Here is a 23,358-nt window from a genome sequence, read left to right as displayed (position 1 = left end):
CTTGGGTAGAATTGCCAGCAGCCAAACTACCCTAACATAACCAAAATTTGTGCCTCATATTACTTTCAAGATACTGCCATTCTTTCAAGGCAAATTAATCCAAAGTCTCTCTTCTCTTTCAAGCCTGAATAGCAACATGAGAGAAACAAGAATCAGTAACAAGACTGCAATTACAATGTACAATTAGTGAGTTTTTATGTGAGTGATACATCACACATGCTTCATACTCAAGATTATGTGTTTTCAGTCAGTAAATCAACATTTCTCTGTTGAGGTACAATATTAAATATATTTTCCCGTGAACTAGAAATATAAATGTGCTACTCAGAACTTTCATATCCTGAATTAGCAAAATATGATTCCCAAAAGTGTCTTGTTTTCTCCCTCTTCTCTTACTATCTCTTTTTCATTTTAAGGTTTTTTTTACCACTTAAGCAACATCTGTCGAAGCCTACCCTCTAGCTCAAACTACATATGTACAGATTATACACCAAAGAGACTTGTGCAAGTGGCAATAGTGGTAAAAACATCCTGCAGAAATCTATTTTTTTAGCTTGAGAAGGTCCGTATTTGGCAGTTTATACTTGCCATCATAATGCATTTGAGGATCTGGAAAATTTATCAACAGTAAAATACAGTAATATAATAGTTACAGTAAGTTACAGAAGACAATGAACACATACTTGCTAAAACTAAAGCAAATAAAGGGAGTCCAAGATCCTGTTGGTATGAACTCACCACAACTTTTACAGTTAGAGTTAACAGATAAAATACTGATGACAGACCTCCTTTATTTATGATTGACTGATTTCTGTGTAAGAACACATTTCTGGACTCAGTTTGATTAGCAACTCAGACTATTACAGACAAAAAGTGTTTAGGGGAGTTATTAAAAAGCAATTTCTGCATATTTTTCAAAGTTGTAGTTTCAGATTCCTTGTTTAGAATTCCTGTTATAACACCACTGAACTAGGATCCAAACTTGCAGTTCACTAAAGGTAGGGATACAGACAGGAGAAAAAGGAAGGGGAAGAGGGGATTGGTAATCCTTGCATTCTCCCTCATAAGTCTCTTTTCCCCAGGCTTTCCTCCTCAACATCAAAGTTTTAATAACTAAGCTTAGCACCACTGCTATTGACAAGAGTCCAAGACAAGCTTCTACTAGAAAAGTTGAAAAGACCAGAAACCACATTTATAATACAGGACTTGCTGCAACAAGACAAGACACACGTATTGATGAACTGGCACATGATACCTCTGCCTTCTACTTAGTCACATTATTAAAATTGTAACAGCATACTCAGTACAGCACAGTGCAAGACAGTAAATTAAATACAGCAATTAACATGTCCACCACTTTGTTGCCTCTGGCATCCCCTCTTCCACTGTGCTCTGGAGAAGACTTTTGACCTTGCAACACTGAACTACCTGTTCAGAGCAGAAATCCAGCAGCTGTTCTGACAGTCTCCTGTGGCAGCCACTTTTCCAGCCACCTTTTGGACCAGAAGTGAATTTTTACCTGCAATTTTAGTAAGTATAGCGCTAGAACTGTAAGCCTAAATTTGACATTTTTATTATATTTTCAGATGTGACTCTTCGCTTCCCCAGAAATCCACAAGCAAGAAATACAGCTTCTTTTAATCTGCTAACCAAAGCAAGAATTTAGGCCATGTAACTGTACCATGTAACTATAAAGAAGCCCTGTATAAAACTGCAACCTACCCCCAAAGTACAATGCCCACAAGTATTACACTGCAGCTTTAAGAAAACAGTCTGACATGTATATTTAGTTTCTCTGTACCAAAAGATAGATAGCTGAACCATTTACCTACAAATGACTGGAAATGCTTTGTTGGGTAGAGACCAAATTATTTTGAGGGTAATAAACAGTACCTTACCTTAACATATTCCAGTGCAGGATCCAGAATATTCTGATCTCTGTAAGAAAATAGTACCAGGAGAGAAGAACAGACAGAAAAACAAACAAAAAAATGGTAAGTGCAAATATAACCTCATACTGAAGAGATGCATTCATATGAGTAATATGCTACTAGGTCACAATAAAATCTGTGTTAAAAGCTGTGTCTTAAAGCTTCATAGCCTAGGCTATCTAATTTTTAACAAATATAAATCACTGATTTCTTCTAGAAGGGCAGGTAGTGAAGCCAACAGTACTTAGTCTGAGCAATAAAATTAATTATACCATTTTAAGCAAATAAAAATCTTGACATTTCAACAGATGGCTGAAATACTTACTTGCCACCGAAAACATTTGAAATAAATTTAAAAGAGAGCTCTCCCAATGGGTTTCGAATTTATTTCTTTGCTTTTATGTTTTCCCTTTAAGCTACTGCTTCTGATAGCACTGGCAGAGCACTGCTTACAGAAAATAGTAAGTACTACACTCACTTTCTATATATACAAAGAAAAATTTCTCAAAATAATCATATTGTCAACATCACAATTATCTGAACGCCAGATAGTCAAGTCATTGTCCTAATCTAAAAATAAAAGTCTCATCACAGGTTTTCTATACAGACAGAAGCCTAAATTTTACCCCATTGAAAGAGAAATCATGAGAATTATCTTCTCAATAGTTCCAACACCAATGGTGCCAATGCCAAATCTGAGCAAAGACAAGAGAAACTCAAAGACAGCCTGAGACCCTAAAAATGTACCAAGCTGTTGCATGGCTGCTAACACAGACAGAAAGGCTGTAAAATGACCAGATGCAATCACACGCCTTCTCCAGATTGTGTCTTTGAGATCTCTCCATCTCTGTAGATTTTTGAAATACACACTACTGATGTATGAAGGTGCAAGTTGGAGCATGTTGGACATGGCATGTCTCAGTATAGGTAGCACAGACTGATTTTATTTGTACTGCAAACTAGAGTAAAAGATCCACTGATTTTATCCCCCAGGAGCTTTTGCTTCACACACACACATGATTCTGCTACATTCCTAAGAGCATTCCACCCTTCTGCCTACAGCTGCACAGCATCATGGACATGATTCATTCAAACACCAGTGGAAACAAGTGCAAACTGCCATGACTAACTGTGTGATGACCTCCAACTCACACAAGAACAGCAGGACTCCAGTAATTAAAATTCAAGAAGAGATGAAATGTCCTTGAATTAAATGAAATCTCAACCTATTCCTCCTCACATTTGCTCCAAATGCCCCAGCAGAGTTAATGTTTCAGCAATTTGCTTTTACTCCAACTGGCTCCAGTTTACCTATTGCAGCAGAAAAATCTACACCATTTTTTCTACCTTTTCCAGAAGAATTTCTGTGTCTACACCACACACGGTACCAGTCCTTACAACCTGTTCAAAAGCTCAGACTAGGTACCTCCATCCTTTTTCCTCTATTTTCTTTAATATTTAGGCCTACCTAAGCCAAAACTCTGCCCTTCAAAGCTCTTCTTAAATCTTTTATCCCGAGACCTATCCTATGAAAGTAGTGGTTGGTCAGCAAGACTACTGCTTACCCAAAACAGACACTGTTACTGCAAACTTGTTTATATATGTGCTGTTGCTTATTGACTTACATCTTCAGCTGGCAACTCTTTACAGTGAATGTTTTAGTTGCTGTGCAGTTATCCTGAATCCAGTGCTACAAAATTTTAAGTGTTCAAAAGCAATATAACCTTACAAAATGAATATGCATATTCCAAACAAACCACTGACAAATGTTCAGTAGAATCAGTCTCCATTAATTACTCTGAAATGCATCTAATTCTAGGTACACATTATTCACAAAGTATGGTTTTCACTTGGCTAATATGTCTTTCAGGAATGTGTATTTGGACAGAAACATAAGAATGCTAATACATGGCTTTAGCACTGAAGATGATAATAGTGGGAGGAAGAATTGTCCTCCCTGTGTATTCCCTCAGCCCACTTTAAAAAGCTCATCATATCAGATGCCTCTCTATGTAACATTTAACTACTATTTAGAGCATAAAACGGACAGAAAGGAAAACAAATGCTCACATATAAACAGGAGGCAGAATGAGGAAGCAATATAGCACTTGGTACAACCGAATAGGGCACTCCATAACACTTATGAAAGAGACCAGGAAACAGCAGAGCCAGGGAAGGAACTGTGGGTGTAATGGAAGGAGTAATTCGAGAAACTTTCCACTAGATACAGTGTCCTCAGCTCAAAGAGGAAACAGCCAAAAAAACAGAAGTTTTCAGGAAGCTTTTGAAAAATAACACTGACTAATTTTGATAGGGGCTTTGAGGGATTTGGGCTCAAGTTTACCTGGCAAGTTGTTCATTAACAATAAGGTAATGATCCCACAATTAATTTCAAACAGGGATACAATTGTGTTCATCCCATAAGGAACTTCAGGTCCCTTGCTGAGAAGCTGAAGGACTGTGGTTTAATTAATCTCTAATACTGGAGAGATGGTCTCTTTTTGAGACATTTCATCCTGTTTTCCTCATTTCCCTCTGAAGATCTCACATGGAGAGATTTCCAAAATCCCCACAAAAATCAAGAAGTGAAGCATTGGTTCTGCAGGTCTATGTCCACCAAGTAAAGAGGATGTGAGCATCAAATGGGAACAAAAAATTCTTCACAGCAGAAGAATGTGAACCCAGCAATGGACAGAAGAGCTAAAAAGAAAAGGTAGACAAGCCAAAACAGAAAGAACCCCTAGAGTTAAAGGATAAGAGGATTTGATACTGAATGTAAGCAGATAACATTAGCTACTCTCTGCTTATCCAACAAAGCATTCCTTCTTCCATAAACATCTACCAGCTTTAGTGGGTAACTCTGCTCCACCTCTGAGACAGCAGAGATCTGCAGGTGCACATGTGAACAGGACACATCAAGAGAAAGAATGGAAAAATCTGTGACAAAAGCATGACGTATTGGCAACATCTAAGGAATGGTTCCATTTGAAAAACCTGTGCATGGAAGAAGTCAATGAGATATTCAGTAGCCCCAAATCAACACACTTGTGTTGCTCATATTGAAGAAACACAACCACAAACAGTTCGGTTCGGGTTTTTTTAAAAACAAAACTCATACTAAGAGGTAGTTTCAGGTACTACACCAAAACCACAACCATTTTTGCTTCCAAAGTTTTGTGCATTTATAAAAATTTATCCCCACATTATCCTAAAATTTAAAAGGGCACCAAGGCATTGGTCTTCTTCCTGGTAATTTTGGTTTAATACTTGAAGACCTTCACTGTATTTTATAAACCAAAAAACCCAGTATTACTCACTTTACTCCCCACAGGAAACATATAAAATACTTATTTTACTTGATATATTAAAATCTTGATAAATGTTATTTTTAATTGTCGAAGTGCACCTAATCATACAAGTGTACACACAGTATTAATATACAAAAATAGCAAAAATTCAAATTATCCAACAAATCATGTTCTAAAAATCACTAGTTAGAAAAAAATAAATGCTGTCTAAATACCTGATCCACCCCATTCTCCAGTTCCAAAGAAAAGCAGAATTTGCAGCATCTGGGGAAGCAAAACAGGCTGCAAATTCTGACAAGGAAAAGCAAATCCCTGAATAGCGCTCTCCTCACCAAGCACAGCCTTGCCAGCTCTTTTCCTTTACAATTCAACTGTCAATACAAAGACTTCAGCAAGCCTGATGTATTGTGGTAATACCACTAAGAGAACAGGAGAAGTTTTGGGAACACAGAATTCATTCATTAATAGCTTTATACTTTAAGACTAACACCTTGCCAACTTCCAAATGTTCTGCCCTCCAAGGACAAGAGCAAGCACTGTAGAGAACAGTGAGCCTGCTTAGCTTTATGCTGATGAAGTTACCTTGCTAATGTCAGTGGTATTAGTCAATGTTAAAATTGAACATATTTTTATTTTTTCCTGGACAGTTATATGACATAAGTATGTGAGGATCATCCAGTGCCTTGAAGATCAGAAATTCAGAGAGAGAGAGGAGAACAGAACATCCTAAACAACCAGATAAACTAATCTACTCTCTGCTACAGCAGAACAAAGTCCAGCCTAGATGAGAGCACTCCATCTGAAACAGCTGACGTAGAAAAACAAGAGGAGAAAAGTCTGCTGACCAGCACTCAAAATAAGAATCTGAAGTCTAGCTAAATATGCAGTCACACACACTTACCATATTTTCAGAACCACAGAAAATAAGTGTATTCTTTGCTCCTGTGTGTAGATAATTAGGGGCAGTCTATAAAATACACTTTAATTTACAGGCTATTCATTCATTTTGATCTTTTGCAATAAAGTTCAATGAGTAGTGGAAGACATCAAGAGCTACTGGTCTGCCCACTTTCTTAGGGAAAGAATAAAGCTAATAAAAATCTTTTCTTCCATGGCTCCCCACACCCACCAGACTGAATTTTCCTTTAACATGCTTGAACCATGTAAAAAAAAAACCACTGGATATGGACAGTTCATGCTTGAGATCTCAACAGTGTAAAAAAAAAAAAAAATAAAAAAAGAGCTGTTATGCCTTGTCTAGCTACAAAAATGAATTGCTTGTAGCCATATCAATAAAAACAGCAGTGTTGTAAGTACAATCACAATCAGGACTTACAGCACAGCCAGGAATTTGCTGGGCTTGAGAACAGAAAATTAAAACAGAAGTAAAGAAAAAAAAGATTAAAATTATAATTCTGAAGTTACAAATTTACACTTCAAATTCATACATAGTTAAAATTAAAGCTTCAAAAAGAGGGGAAAAAAATCCAATTCTGCCCAGCTGGTAGGTCAGAACCTCTCATGAATACTGAAAACAAAGCACCTAGGGCATTACACATTATTTAGAGAAATGCATGAAGTATTTTGATTCCAAGCCAGTTTGAACAATACAACCCTACTGTTTATCAGTGGCTCAATTTTTTAAATGTCTACATAGACAAAGAATGGAATCTGAACAAAAAATTGTCTTTACAAGTCCAAGCAAATGAAATGGCTACTGCAAACAGAGCTAGTAAACAGAAATGAAATCAGCACATACTCACAAACATCCTGTACAATGTGAAACAGCCAGTGTAAATTAATGTCAACTTTGTTTTAAGGCTTTAATTAGCATGAAAACCTAGAGTGATCGTTTCTGGCAGATGGTGTGCTTCAACACTTCCTAGGGGTAGGCTCAGCAGAGGGAAGATAGTGATTAAATGCAAATGTATAACCACACAGTTTCGCCCAAAATATCCAATGCTCTATTCTTCAGAGTCCTATACTACAAATACAGGGCAAAGGCAAAATTAATTCATTTCTCTTTCTTTCAACTACTAGATTTCTCATGTACTTTTAGCAGTTAAGTATCTTTTCTAAGAAGTTTGAAGTGGACACTAAGGTTTTTGAATCACTAAGGGCTTAAAAAAAGTCATTTAACTCTACAAACTGCACAAAAAATTAAACTTGTTTCTAAGAAATTGTGTCTAGCTTTGATTTTATTGCTGGGCTAGATGGTCCATCCTAAAATCAACATTAAATTCTTTCAAACCATCATGCCCACCAACAACATCAACTTTGTGCAAATACAGATCCTATTTCTGACTTCTTAACAATTTACAATTTCATACCGGAGCTGTCATTAAACTGAATTTAATGTAATTTTGTCACAAACTCTGTTTATTTCAACAGGAATACAGGCTATATGCAGGCAATAGTGGAATTACCAGTTCTGAGAAAGGAGTATCTTTTCTCTCCCTCACTGTCTTTCAACTGATTGTGAAGTGATCACATCTTTATTAGCCTGACTCACTGACAACACGATGTTGAACCCGTCATACCACTTGCATTACTTCTCTCCCCACAAAACAACCTTGGAACCTGTTTGACAGTGGGGTATCAAAGACACATTCCTTTCTCACAGTATACTGTGATTCTTGTATCTTGCAGCAGTACTGACTTCAACTCAAACTTCAACTGGAGAAAAAAAAAAAAACAAATCTTCAGAATATGCCTCATGCTCCTCTCCCCTTTTCTTTCCCTGATGTGTGGTTTGGCTTAGCAATAAAGCAACAACTGTCAGCATGAGAGGACAAGAGGAGGTGGCCTCAAGTTGCACCAAGGGAGCTTTAGATTATTAGGAATAATTTTTTTTCCCACTGAAAGGATTGTAAAGCATTGTAAGAAATTATCCAGAGTAGTGGTGGGGTTACTATCCTTGAAAGTGTTCAGAAAACATTTGAATATGGCACTTGAAGACATGATTTAGTGGTGAATGTGGGGGTGATGAGTTTAGGAACACAAAATACTATAGCTGTCAGCTGACAGTCCAAAAAGCAGTCACTTATTCTGTTCTCTCTTGCAACCACATTGCCTCATGAAACAGAGAGCATGGTATCAATACTGGAATCTAGTTTTGCTCTGGGATATTTGCCTAAGTCTTTGCTCTATTCCATCTTAACATCTCAGAAATTCCTTGCATCTCTACAATGAGATAACATTCAAGTATGTTTATATCAGAGCCAGTACCAGACCCACAGAGATAACTACTGTGTTAACCCAAGACTACCTGAGTACTGTTGACATCCAACTGAGATGGTATAGATGGTCAAAACAGGCCTCTGACAGCTGTCTTTATCACCACACTCAAACTTACTTTGATAGTGATACTTCTGCATTGCTTTTAGGTCCTGTTTATTTGAGGGACATTTGGCTGCCTTAATGAAAAAGCATGAAAATGCCACAAGTCTGCTAAATTATAATGTCATTAATGAAGGACCATAATAATCCAAGTGCAGTGGAAATTCTGGGTTTACTAATGGCAGCAACAAGACATAGGCTGAAAAAAAAAGGTACTGGTTCTAGCAACAGATGAAATTTGAACAATTTTCCTTTAAATAAAGGTATTATAATACAACACAGAGCTAAATAAATAAAGATAACAAGTGGACCAGGTCAAAGGGAAATTACAATTAAGCTTTATTTAGGTTTAATTATCGATATCATATAATAAAGAATATTACACCCAAGAAGCTTTAGTTTTACATGCTAAAATGAGAATTTGCTTTCAAAAGTGAAGATCTTCACTTTCAAGAGTGAATTCTTTTTTTGCTAATACAATTATCTTTCAAGAGCACAGCTGATTCTAACTGGCCATGTAACTATTTCCAAGAGACTCTAAAACTCAGATGTCAGCTTTCTCAAGAAAGACAATGTTTGTCCCCCCTTGAACTACCTAGCAGAGATTCATAACTAGCAGAGAGTACCATTCACAAACCAAGAAGAGAACACATTCTCACTATACTGAAAATCAATAATATAATTTCTCCAAGTTATCAGAAAAATTTCAGATTCAGAAGAACTCCATTAGGTAATGACACAGTTCATTACTGTTTTCCTGTTCTCACCAATTTGGCTTATTTTTTGTTTCACAAGATAATGTGATGCATATTTATATATTAAAGAGAGTATTACTCACTTTGAATTATTAAAATGTTATCATAATTATACTTTTAAAGTTAGAATTAATCAAACAATGACATGACTAAGCCACAGTTCCAAATACTCCTATCCATGTGCACATGAACATTGCAGTCCTAATGAATATTAGTTCTGGCCCACTAGCATCAAACACAGCATTTGGTTTGAACAGTGCATCATGAAAATATTTCCTTAAATTGTGCACTCACACGTTCAGTTTTTGTAAACAGCATTATAGCAATGAGAGACTGATATACTCCTAAATGATGAATATTCCTGTAATGTTACACTATTTCACAAATTCCTACACTGAAGAAAAAGGGTTTAAAAAAACCAAAACCAAAACCACTAGTAAGGAAACATGGACTCCCCTATACTATTAGGCCAAATAATTTCAATGTGAATGTAAGCATTAGAACATATACCTTAGCACATATGGCAAACTTCTTATCAAAGGAAAATCAAGACTTTCTCTCAATTTTCCTTTAAAGTAAACTAATGAAAAGTGCAGTGTCATTGCAAGAAGATTCAAGAAGTGATATATTGCTGACAGCCAAGCTGGTATTGTCTTCTGCTCTAACACAATTGTGCAGTCAGGTTATTGAACAGGAGATATAATGATTCATTGTAAAAATTAAAGTAACCAATTGTTAGAAGTTGCTACCACAGCTTTCAGAGTGTGTTTTAGCCAAGTAATTGAAAGATCAAACACGAACACCATTTGGTGCTGTGACTCAATAGACACAAATTCTATTCACAGGCTGCACTAACAACATCCTTTGAATCTCTTTATTAATTCAAATGCATTATGTTTTAATTCTGACCAGGCAGACCTTCCTGACATTTTCTTCTCAGGCATTCTGTTTGTACTCTTACTGGATGTGCACCAAAGTATTCTTCATAAGACAAGGTTATATTCATAACACAAGTTATCAGTAGGATTTGGTCTCTCAAGAAAAACATGTTTAGTAACTGCTCTCAAAAAAACAAGATATAAAATACAACTTCAGTGTGTATCATCATATTCTTTTCATGGCAACACCCCAGGCTGCTGGCATTCTCTAAAAGTATGTAAATAAAAGAAGCAAATGATGTTTAAAAGCCAGTTGATGTAAGCAGGTACACCTCAGAGACCAGTGACAGAGCAGTACTAAATCCACTTAGGTCCCTCCTTCTTTTAAAATGAATGGGGTATAGAGAAGAAAGTCTTCTTTTTTGGTGAGAAGAAAGCTTGATCCCATAAAGCACAAGCAAAAAGCATCAGTATACACACAACCTTATCCAGTTAGAACTCTTCTTCACTCACAAGACTTGAAAACCAAAAAACTGTAGTGAAGGATGTAGCAAGGCTGTAAATCCTAATTCAGAACTTATAATTTGGGTATCTTTTCTCAGCCTTTAACTCCATCAGCCAAGCTACCAAACATTCTCTCATTTCTATGTTTTTAACTGATCCACTGCATTACATCGAATTTTTCTTATGTTAGCTGGTATTTTTTTCCCCATTTTATAGAACTCAATATAAAAAAAGGGGATATTTACAAAATTAAGTACTTCTTGTAAGCAATGAAATAGCAGTGAGGATAACAGGTTCCCAAAAGAAAGGCTAGATATAAGAGATAGGTAATTCTCAAGAGTTACATATATGTTAACCACCATGTGAGGAAGGAATAAGAAACAGGGATAATTTCTCATTAGCTCAGCATACATTGAGTTCTACTAAGTTTTCATGAAGAAGGCTTCCATGTAGATCGAGATTTGAGGCAGCTGGAACACCACTCTCCTTTTCCTCAGCCCTCCATTCATATTGCATTGAATACAAATCAAACCAAGTTTCAACAGTTATGACTTTTTCTTAAAAATTGCTCTGCTACAACAATGCAAAGAGTCCTATCCAAGCAATTCAGTAACTTGAGAAAATTTCCTCCACGGGAATAGTACACACAATATTATATCTTTTAAAAATGCAGAGGCAAGACACAGTCATTAAAAGTTATTTAGGTCTTCCATCAAATTGAATATTAGGGAGAAAACCTAACTTAGTTATAGTAAACAGCTGTACCTATGATTGGGCCTTTATAGGCCTAGAAGAAAATGCAATAATCCCTATGCAACTAATATATGTAACTTGAAGTTTTACAACATACCTGTCAAGGAGTTTGCGGCTCTTTCCATTTTCTGGAGGGTACTCTTCTATAATATCCTGTATAAAAGGTGGCTGCTGCCGTGCTCTGGTGTAAGGCAAGGTTCCCATGTGGCTGAACATATCACAAGACCTAGAGGGAACTGTCCCCTTCTTCTTCCTGGGGAGAGTGCCATGGATCGAGATGCCTTGGAAGGAGCTTGAGCGATGCTCAACTGGTGAAGGTTTTGTGGTCAAAAGGTCCATGGAAGAAGCCAATGAGAACTGGTGGTTCACTGAGCTGTTTCTGGGAAGACTTGAAAGTTTTCCTGCAGCTATCATTTTTGGTTCTGGAAAAACAAAACCAAGATTTCTTACTGTGTATCAACCATCAAAGCCCTTACTTAAAGGAAGTTAACAAGACTAACAAAGGTACCTGAAACTGAACTTTTGCTTTGCATTGAGGCAGTCAGACACCTCAAGACCCAGTCATACTGCTCCCAAGGCACATCAAGCACACATGTATTTAACTTTATATGTTAAAAGTCATAATGAAAAACAACCAATCTGGACGAACATGCAATTCCCATTTCTATCCACACAGTTCTTCTTTTTTGCTTTTTCACATCCTCCGTTGACTCAGACATCAGCTTTCAATCACTGACAACAAGCAATGTTTTAAGAATATTCGTCAAAAAAAAAAAGGACACTCCAGCTTGGTTTGGAAGAATATGTTTTTAAACCCAGTAGTTGGCACACTGTGAGGAAAAACCTGTTGCTAAGGAGTCTTGCTCAAGTAATAAATCTAACAGATAACTGGTCACATACTTCCAGCAGGCTGTAAACTAAACGGCTCTACCCAAGAGATAAGGGCAGGAGCAGATTACTGGAATTCTCTTCTTCAGCATGCCCAGCCTGCTGGCTCAAATCGCTGTTGACACAGAGATTTACATAGCTGTCAGTCTCTGGTACAATCAACTGCAGTCTGCCATACAGTACAGGTTTCTCTGTTGGCGTGAGCAAAAAGCTTTGTGAGACAAACACTTCAAGCTCATTAACAAATTACAGTTCTGTTCCTCAAAAAATGCTGCCCTGTGCTCAGTTTATAGTGCTGCATTGCAGAAGACAGGCTGCCTTATCCTATGTGGTTGTATTAATCTGCAAAAGCCACTCTATGGAACTTAACCACCAGACCTAAAGGGCAACCAGTCCTGTATTATTTAACCTAGGTGTCAGTCAGCCAGGTGTTTCCCACAGAAACTGGAACAGCCACAGATGCTGCAGAGAGTGATACGAACTCAGAAAGCAGAAGCACTTCTGGAAATAACAGCTATGGACAGGTGGAATCTGTTCTGACCTTAGTCAAGTTCCATGCTGAAAAATAAGATGAGCACCCTGAAGGCCCAGCAGCCTGGAAGTCAGCTGCTTACAGCTGCATAAGAATTCCTCCTGTTTTGGGGAATGCACAGGTGTTGCAAGGAAAACAGAGGTGCCTCTATAGTCCTCTGGCTCCCATCTCTAACCTCAGCATCACAGCTACCATCAAAATGTTTCTGCACTGAAGCTACTGTTACTTCTACTCAGAGGTTATCATAACAGGCTTACTTTTACAGCAATGCAAAAACTGATCTCAAAGTACGTAAAAATTCTGTTTTTTCCTGTCAGCTGTACTGCAGAGATTCACCAGCTGGATAAGGTTTTCAAATCCCTTCCCAATTCTCCTATATCAAAAGTCCTACAATAAATACTCATTAATTAATTTTTTTCTTTATTCTTTAAGTTGCCAAGCCTCTGTCAGAGCACAGGTGCTATGCACTATGGTAGAAAAGTCCCTGGAAATAGCACTTCTCCCTAGGGAGAATCTGTTTGACTCTGGTCACATCTCTTGATGAAAAAAGTAGAAAAGATTTGAAGTGTTAGCAAAGAACCGACATTTTTCGTCACGCAGATCCAAATAAAATACAAAATCCTAAAGAAACCAAAACACATTCTCACAAAAATTCTGCCATAAATTATCACACTTGATGTGATGTGAAATACTGAATCGTCTCTTGATCTATGATGTGGCTGAAGGACACAGTTTCTGTTAGTTTTGGCAAGTACTAAAAATATCATAATTTTTTTCACAATAATTGCTGTAAAGTCAGTTTTGCATTACAGCTGTTCTAAGCAAAAGAACTAGTACACAGACACAAAGATCTAAAATGCAAATGCTTACTAAAAACCTACAGCCTCCTCTAGACAAAGCAAACTGACTGAGCTTGTTTCTTGTAAATTCAGTTTCATTATTAGAACAGAATGATACAAATTATCTCAAACAATTGGAGGAAAAAAGCCTTATAATTCACACAATCATTTGAAACTCAACTTGGTGTATTCACTGTAGAAAAGAAAGAAATACCATTTACAGAGTCTGAAAAATTGGAAGCTAGCTGGCTCATATTGTACAAGTCTTGTTCTCCTTTCAGGGCCTGCTGAGAGTCTGTATTTAATTATTGTACTTTCTAATTGGTTTATATACAAAACACCCCCAAACTTCAGAATTCCAACTGGTTTAGTTCAGGTTATCCAATGAGAGAGTTTTCCTTAGCCTTTCCTGCAAGATTCCCATGGCTGTGCTGCAATGGAACACAGGACATTACCTGCAAGCAGGTATCAAACCCAAGCTGTTATAAATGTAACCACAGAAAGCTTTGGTTTACTATCTGATGATTCCACAATAGGCTTACTGTGACATGAAATTGTCAACCACTTCATGTTTGAGAATCCTAACCCAATCACAACGTAGTTCTTACAGTAACCCAGGAGTTTTCACTCCAACAATCTGAGAGTTTTCAACAAATTAACCACCCCCTGAGGTACAGCATTTTCCATTTCACTCCCACACCTAAAAGCCCTTAAGAACCAAAACCAAACTCTCAGAGTTGACCTAATAATTTCTTCTTTTAAGTAGTACTCACATGACTTACAAATTCAATACCCAATCCTCAAATTCATACCTGAGTACTGTTTTGAGGAATCAAGGTAGAGTACCACCGTTAGTACAAAAACACCGACATTCAAGAACTTGCAATACATTTAGCCACAAGTATGTGTGCAGCTTTGACAATATTTCTAACAGTTCTCCCTGCAAAACCTCTTTAAAAATACCCTCAAAAAATCCCAAACAAACAAAAAACCTCACCAAAAAAAAAAACCCAAACAAAAAAAAACCAAAAAAAACCAAAACCAACCCAAACAAAAAAAAACCAAAGAAAACTGAGAACAAGAAGTCTGCTAGCTTCCATCACATATTTATCTGCTTGCCCATGTGCTGCTGTACCATGTATTCTTTATAAATGTTAACAGAGAACTACAAAAATCAGCCCAAAAAAAAAGTCCTGCCAAACTATCCATCCAGTTTTCTTCTACTGAATATAAACACTGGCAAGCGGGAGCCCCTTCAGCTGAAGACTCTGGAATGTCTCAAATACTTTAGCATATGATTCAAAGAATGTTCAACTTTACTAGATATATAAACCCTGAAAATTTTACTCCCTAAGAGACAGTGTGCTCTGAACATTGGCCATAATGCAATCAACAATAGAAATTATAACTGAACAATGGTTCAAAATGAACTGAAATTCAGTCAAAAATTTGTCAAAACGCAGCAACTAACAAAACAGAACACTTCAGAAGTCATACAAATTTGTCCTAATTAGGTGGAAACAAGATGGACTCACGACAATATAATGTTAAAAATGGCAAATGAATTTGTATTTATACATAAAGTGACACTTTAGTTTGTAATCTGGAAGAATATATGGGAACGGAATTGTCAGAAGTCACATGGTGAATTCAGAGAGCTATGAAAGGTTTCCAGGTAACTTCTGACATGTTCTAGTTTTTTGTTATGAATGAGGGTGAGCAAATACAAATGACAAGGCCTCTAAAATCAACATGGCATTTAGGATAACAGTATGAGATTGGACATAAAATGAAATACAGATCTGATGGGCAAGTCCAAACACCTGGGATTTGGTCTCTTCACATCATTGCTTAAAACAAAAAATAACCATGAACAATGAAATAAATAACTTTCAATTCCCTAAAACAACATACTGAACATTCTTCTGCTTGTGCCATCTTTGGGATGAAAATCCAAATTTTCTGTCTTGGCTTGTCCTCATGAAATCTTTCTGATGTTCACACAGTCTAAGGAAGTGTTCTGATGGTTCATTCAAAATGACTCAGGTATAGGATTAAGTGCCCCTTCCATACCACAACCAATGGCAGTGGCTTCTACTTTGTTGTTTCAATATACTGGAGGAAGAGAAGTAAGGGAAAGGGAAGTCTTCAGTTCAGCCTCAGAGATGCACAAATGGCACAGCAAACAGCCCAAGGCTGTATATGCTCATGCTAGAGGAAATCTCATAAAAGGAAACAGAAAAAAAAGATAAATTCAGAATTCCAAATCAAATTCTCAAGCTATTTCAAAACTCAGAGTTGTATCTAAATCCGTTTTGGACATTAAAAGACCCACATTTCTCTCACAGCCTTACTGATCTGGCATTTGGGCGATTTTCTTTCTTAGATGAAAACCCCTGGAGTTTATACCTGGTGTTATCATATCACCAATCTTTACTACTAGATATGCTATGAAGCTAAGAGGGCTTGAATGTGGTTTAAGATATTCAGCTGAGTGTTCTCAGGTATTTAAAAGACAGAGTGAACTTTTGCGAAAACTCTACTTACTTTTGCCACATCAAGTCTCCTCACAAATTCCTCCCACCTCCCTTGGGGAAAAAAATCTCCTCTTCCCTGCCTTGAATCAGAACCATAAATTTCAACAAGTGGAAGATCCATTACTCTCTTCTCCCTGCTAAGTTACTTGGCATATTTGCATGCACTATGCAGATGTGCACAGAATAAAAAACAAAGTGAACATCCTTAATGGTGAAGAAAGTCAAGCCCAGGACAAAAAGTCAGATTAATTTCCCCAGATTTTTTTTAAATTTTGTGTGTGTAATAAGAGAATAAGGGGGGGGTTGGGGGGGGGGGGCAGGGAAAGCATGATTTAAAAGCCTCTAAACTTAACATATAGGAATAAATACAATTGAAACTGTAGCCATTATAAATTCACTGTGGATTTCATGTTGTCTCCCTAGAAGCAGTGTAGTATTCTTCATTATTGTTAACAAAAAGGAAAGGATTTCTACTCCCCAAAATAGCTTAGAAGGAGCTTTCTGCGACCTGTATTTTCTGTTTTTCTAATAAAAAAGAGAAACTGATGCAGTAGCTTCCATATTAAGAATACTAAGGTTCAAGAACCTGCAGCCTGTTATGATACAGACTGAGAAAGCATATGCAGTAGTTCAAAGGCTTTAAGCTACTATCAGAAAAAAACATGAGTCTGTCAAACATCAAACATCTCCACAAGATTAGTCAGGTCAGTGCTTCCAAAGGGTCTTGAAGTGCTATCACAGTGCTCATGCTCTCCTTCTCTCTCTTTATATATGCCACACAATTTCCACCCTCCCCCCATACATCCTTGCACTGTAATAGGTCAGCTTATTTAAAATGTTATTTTTAACTATTATTCTCACGCAACAGAAAACACACAGGCCAGGATAAATTATCTTTGCAATGTCTTTTTTTTCAATATGAGAGAAACAGATAAACCTCATACTTCTCTTTGTGAATTTTCACATGTAGAATGCCTTCATATCTATAAAAAATGCCAAGAAAAAGTGATCATTGAAGATGATTCAATAGTAAGTACAGCTTTCTTCATTTGGCCATGAAATTATCTCTGAAATGCAAGTGCCTAATCAGTTAGCTCAGTAATCCTGAACAATATGAAGCCTTGACTTGAAATAAACCTCTCCACATTTTGCTGGCAGAAGCAGAGAACTTTACCAAGGTTACAGTCAAATCTAAGTGTTTTTTAGCCAACGCTTCAAAAATACAACGTTTTGTTCCTCGTCTGGTAAAGGAAGCAATTTATTTTGACTACTCCTTTGTTCCCACAAAAAGAAAAGAACAACTCACTTTAACTGAAAAACTTTTTCAGCATTACTGTTTCGAACTAACACTGCCTTTCAGAAATCACAAATTCGGACTGAAAGAAGTGCTTTTGCATCCTCTCCAAAAGACAAAGAGGAAAAAAAAGGACTCTTCTCTCTACTCAGAGAAGTATCTCGGTAACTCAAACACGCCAGTGTTTTATACTTATTAAACACATTTCCATGGGATCAATTCCTACAAAATCTCAGCGTCTCGGTCGTCAGTGTCACAGCTACGGCACTTCCAGCAGCCCGCGGGCCAGCCCGGCCAGGCAGGGCTCGCCCCGCTCCCGCGCCCCCTGCCCCGGCAGCGGTGCGGGGACACCGGGCCACCCGCACACGCATCCTCTGCCCGAGAGCGCAAAGCTGTCCCCGCGGTTACCGGCTCCGATCGCTGCCGCTCCTCTGCAGGCGTTCTGCGGCTCGGCCGGAGCGTCTGTCCTGGCGCAGCGAGCTCCGGGCAGCGAGTCCCGCCCGGGCCCCTCCCTCGGGGCCGCCGAGCCGCAGCGGGGTGGCCGGAGGCCGGACAGCAACAGCAGCGCTGCGGAGCGCTGCCGGAAAATGAACCGAGGCGTTCTCGGGAGAGCCCAAGGTCTGGCCGTGCCGGGTAGGGGCCGGCGCGTAGCCAGCACCAGCCCGCCCCACAGAAGCGCAGTTGGCGATTACTTAAGGGTGACTCAACCGAAGCTCTCCAGGAGCGCCTTATCGCTGGCTGCCCGGTCCGCCGCAGCCCGCCCCGGTTCCGAGCCTGTCCCGGCCGCCACAGAGCCCCTGGCGGGCGCCCCTCACCTGCGGGAGGCGGCTCCGGCCCCCGCAGCCCCCGGCCCGGGCTGCGCTCCGGCCACTCCCTGCGGGCCCCCGGTTACGGCTCCCGAGCCCCGCAGCAGCGCCCCGCAGGCCGTGACCTCCCGCTGCGCTTCTCCCTGGATTTAACAACTTCGCCTCCATAATTTCGTCTCTATAATTTCGTCTCTCAAATTAGCACTGCAGCAAAAATTAACAGTTCGTTAAACCCACCCTGTGCACGGGCGATTCAGAGCCCATTACGTACTTCACACGCACAATCTACTTGCGTTGGTGGACGGCCCCCTCATCCTACCAAGCTGCGTGAAGTTACTTGTGCAACAGGTTGGTGGGGTAAACGCGTTTGTACAACAAAGGGTCAAATAGCTGTACAGAAGCGGGAGCTGCTGGCAGAACAGATGGTCACTTACCCTCCTTTTGTAAAGTATGCCTTCAAAACAATGACATAATTATAGATACAACCTTCACTTTCAACTAATTATCTCAAGCACGTTCAGCTGTACCACTGACTCAGCCACAGGGCTTTAGCTTTAATACAAATCAAGGCACACTCAGTTGACTTTTACAGCGCTGTCTTGATCACTATTAACACACTATTTGTCTCTTTCCCATTGGCTCAGTCTTTCAGGCTTCCTGACCAACATTTCTCTGGTTTTACCACAATTATTCCAGTTTTTCCAATTTCCATTGTATGAGAATTCATAAGATTTCATTTTTCAAATCTATTCATTCATCCTATTTGCATTAGCTTTCCAGAGGAAAAGGCTTTTCTGCGTAACCAAATATTTAATTGGTTTTGACATTAAATATTTGATCCCTACTAGTTGTATGGTGGTTCTGTTTTAGGAGATCATCTTCATGCACTATTTTCATTTCTCTCCAATGTTCAATCCTTTAATTCTCTTTCTCCATTTTTACCAGGACTAGCTTTAATAAATTGCTTTTGATGTATCTACTTCAGAGCCTGACAACATAATGTTGCTGAAGTTGTGGTCCTAAGATAGATGATAAATGCAATTTAAGGATCCAGATTAATTAAATTCCAGGACGTCTACATATTATCAAGCCAATAATCAAAAATAAATCGAATTCTGGTGTTCTCACACTAAGCAAGTTAAACATCCAATAGTGACAGTAGCAGGATTAAAATTCCACATGATGTCTTACCACAGTGAAATCTCTGGGTACTGGGTAGAATCAGGACATCTACCTCTCTATAGTTTGGCACTTTATGTATTGTCCATAAAACTGATTTTTGCAATCTTAAATATCTCAAAGCAACCTTTTTTTATTTTTTTGTATTTTTTTTAAATGAAGTTATTCAAACCAGAAAAAACACTGGACCTTTATTTGAAACGTAGCTAGAGTTTAAGAAACATTTAGCTGATCAAGACAAGATTCTTTAGCCATCACATTAATTGCAGAAGTAGGTATTGGGAGATGAAAATTCTTGAGAAAGTCTAGGAATTTTCATAGATATGAGTAGAATCTTGGCATAAGGAAACTCAAGTAAGATGAAGTTTAGTGTAAAATAAGAGAAAAGAAAATAAAGGCAGAGAATAGTGCTCCAATATTCAGTAAGGGACAGAGACAGAAGATTAGGAAATTAAATTTATCGAGTACATTAAGGTAAAGGAAGGTCACAGCAGCATTTCTGACTGGCATTCCCCTTCCCGTAGTAACACCAGTTCTTTAAGGCAGAGCAGTAGGGAAGCATTATCAGTGTTGGTGTTGCCACACACCTTTTACAACAACTTCCAAAACAGAAAAGTTTCAGTAAATGTGAAAGATTTCAAAAAGATCCATCCACTGGTGCTGGAACCTAAGTCACTACTTGTGGCATGCTGACAAACAGACTTGTATATTTTTCTCTCCACAAATTACAAAAAATTATAGCATCCTATTGATACGGAACAGAGGCTTGAAGTTAAGATCTAAATTCAAACTAACTTCGCTTAAAGTTTAAATGCACACCATAGCCTCCCTCTGTTCTTTTGTCAGTTGTTTTTCCCCAAATGCTTTGTCATTTGAACCACTGATAAACTAGGAAAACTTCCAAATCTTGACTAGCTGATGGCACTCTGCATTCATCTTGCTGGTTGTGAAAAGAATTGAGGATAGAGAGGTACCAGAAATGTTTCAGGCACAGTGACAAATTCAGAACTTCACTGGAACAAATAACAATCTGTGGAGATTTCCCATAGTATATTCCACTCATAATCTTTCTTCAAAATATACTTGAGAAAGGTAGGGAAGGAGCAGGAGGAGGGGAAAGAAACTGAAGAACACCAGACTGTGACCTCACATTGGACACCAAAATGCCTCACCAATATGTCCAGTGCAAGAAAAATGGCATTAGGGTGAGAATACAGAAAGAGGAGTTGAGATACCTGGATTCCACATTCAGTTCTAGTATTCTGACCCACCTACTTCCTGTATGACATATACTAACATTTTTGTAACATACATCACAGTGGAAGTTATTTTTCACAGGGAAGTCTGTACAGTACTCTATCAGCTTATCAAGTGGAAGATGCTACAGAAGTGCAAACTATTATTTTCCTCATTTCATAAAGGAAAATGTCTTGCTTCTCTATCTAAACATGCTCCACAGTTCAGGTGAAAGACGTTTCAAACCATGCCAAAAACTCTGATCCACACATAAGATGGTCTCTACTGGCTGATTCTAATCACTCAGGAAATTTTTAGGCACTGTAGTTACATAGGAAGTAATGTCATGCTTGTCATTTTTTATGACTAAGAAACAGAAAAGGGGCAGTAACTTCCTTAGTAGCATGACTACGTGCTAAGTAATGGGATTGTAGCTGGGCAGCCCTGCCTAAACTGTGATTACTCTTACATGCATGAGTCATTACATTCTTTTCCTAAGTTTTATTTTGTCTTCAGGTTAAATTGAAAATTGGTCTTTGTCTTCATGTTTGACAATTTACACATATTTGAAAGCTGTTAAAGAGAATATGCCTACAGGATGCAAGAAGGAAAAATTCACAGGAATGCTCCACTGGTTGTGAGTTACTCCAGATTAAACTACATTAGATTCCTCATTGCCAAACTTTTGTTGTTTTCATACTTTCCGTCTGCTTTGAAAATGAGTTCACTGAGCTGTGGGATAAAGTCTGGAAACATTAATGTCCTGAAAGGAGCACAGCACCTCTGTTATGCCCTCCCTGCCATGCCCCATCTCAGGCATCATGCTGTCTATCACCTTGCCACATACAGTAGCACTGCAGCATTGTCCTTTGTGACACCAACCTGGGGGAGGCTGAGAAAGCAGCAGTGTGCTGGCCATTGCTGGCCACACATCATGCATTGCTGGGGCCTTCTGTGGCCACCTTTGACTTCTACTTTCTGAAGGAGGGGAGTATGTACAGGTGCATCTTTTCACCTGCAAAAACACCCAAAAAAAGCAGCTAACTAAACAGATAAGTGAGGAGGAACACCACTGGGACATAGATCCCAGACCTGTGCTGCTATAGCTTGCATGCCTTAATTATGCCAAGAGTTGCCATACGAGTACTTGCCAGCTCTTGAGACCATTTTCAAATGTGCTTGGCTTAGAAAAACAAAAAAAACAATGGGACATAAGAAGTTGATTCATTGGACATTTTCAGTTTGTCCTTAAATGTCAGAATTCCAGTCTTCTTCAAATAACCAGGAGAAAACACATTTACTCCAAAAGCACTGTTCTGCAGCTGCAGTGGTAAAATGCAGAAGTAACTTCACACGATGAGGACATGGCATGTGTGGATTGCTCACACAGCAGTTCTTGTAGATTCCCTGATAAACAAAAGTCAAAGCAAGTTGCTACTATACAGACTTGTCTTAGAAGAAAAAGGGCCCATACAAACAAAATGCTACACAAGCCTCTACTCCCACAGATACCACGTAGAAAAAGTAATTATCTAGCTGCTGGCTAGGAAATTACGTTTATTTGCTGATAATTTTCAAGTTAGTCAAAGACTAACTTGGGCCGGGCAAATAAAATTGACAATGTGAATTGAAAAGTGCTCCAGACTTAGAATCTGACAATATTTATTTTGAAAACTGAGCTATGGCACCTGTGCTTTCTAATGTCCTCACTGGCTGCCAACTGAAACAGTTAAATTTATTCAGCACCTATCCAGACCTCCATAATAAAACTACCAACATGATTTCTTACTATTTGATCTGTCTTAGGTCTGGAGACCCAAGGTCCTTCCAAAGAAGAAACTCCCAAAGAGTTATTTGTTATGAGTTGGTGTTCCCCAGCCTCAGAAAAGCTTGCAAGCATAGCTGATCATTCTGCAAACAACGTTGTAGGACAGCAAGAGAGTTTGAAGACTTATATAAATTCAGTCATTGTCAGATATAATACAAGAAAACTATCATCTTGAACAAAAAATAATTAGTAATTTAAAAAATTATTAAAAACAAATCACACAGATTCTGTGGCAATAATATGTTGCACCCATTTTCCCCTCTTTCAATTTGGTATTGAAAATCACACAAAGCAACTTGTTCTGGCATGTATTAGACAGACTTGTTTCAAATGTTGAAAATACTCAGGCAAAATGGCATAAATCCAGTTTTCTTTTATTGATTAGTTTTGGTAAATGATACTTAAACTGGGAAGAAGCTGGGCAAGGTCTTATAGGTCCCTTTTTAACCTTTTTACAGAGGGTTTTCCTCTTTGCTTTTAGCAGTGGTAGAACTGCTACTAGGGATCTAAGACTTCTTGCAAGTTTCTGTTTCTCCAGTTTTTTGTTAAAAGTCTCAAATCCAGGGGAATTATCAGCCTCTCTTTAACTGTGACAGATGTTTTTCATTTCAAACATACCTGATGTAGAGGCAAGGATAAACAAGAGGGGCAGAAAGCACCAGTAAGCAAATTTGGAACTTTCAGTAGATGAAATGGTACTGTCAGAGGTATTTGTTAACAGCTCTGTAACAGCATTTACATTGACTTTCTT

The 23,358-nt window shown here is 38.4% G+C and overlaps 1 protein-coding gene across 5 annotated transcripts in view; it reads right to left on the bottom strand.

Moving 5' to 3' along the window:
- BCAR3 (BCAR3 adaptor protein, NSP family member) overlaps positions 1 to 23,358 on the bottom strand; it is an 86,422-nt gene that overhangs the window by 33,480 nt on the left and 29,584 nt on the right. For 3 of the 5 annotated variants that reach the window (XM_056497908.1, XM_056497910.1, XM_056497909.1), the window contains 2 exons: positions 11,566 to 11,890; positions 1,899 to 1,938 (listed from right to left, as the gene is read on the bottom strand). In XM_056497908.1, the coding sequence (XP_056353883.1) occupies positions 1,899 to 1,938; positions 11,566 to 11,890 (365 nt within the window). Of the gene's footprint in view, positions 1 to 1,898; positions 1,939 to 11,565; positions 11,891 to 17,966; positions 18,213 to 23,358 lie in introns of those variants that run through there. The other 2 variants (XM_056497911.1, XM_056497912.1) reach the window with 1 other exon arrangement.

This window comes from Oenanthe melanoleuca, chromosome 8 (assembly GCF_029582105.1).
Source record: "Oenanthe melanoleuca isolate GR-GAL-2019-014 chromosome 8, OMel1.0, whole genome shotgun sequence".
NCBI lineage: Eukaryota > Metazoa > Chordata > Aves > Passeriformes > Muscicapidae > Oenanthe > Oenanthe melanoleuca.
Note: the sequence above shows the minus strand (reverse complement) of the source record. Positions and strands in the feature narration are given on the sequence as shown.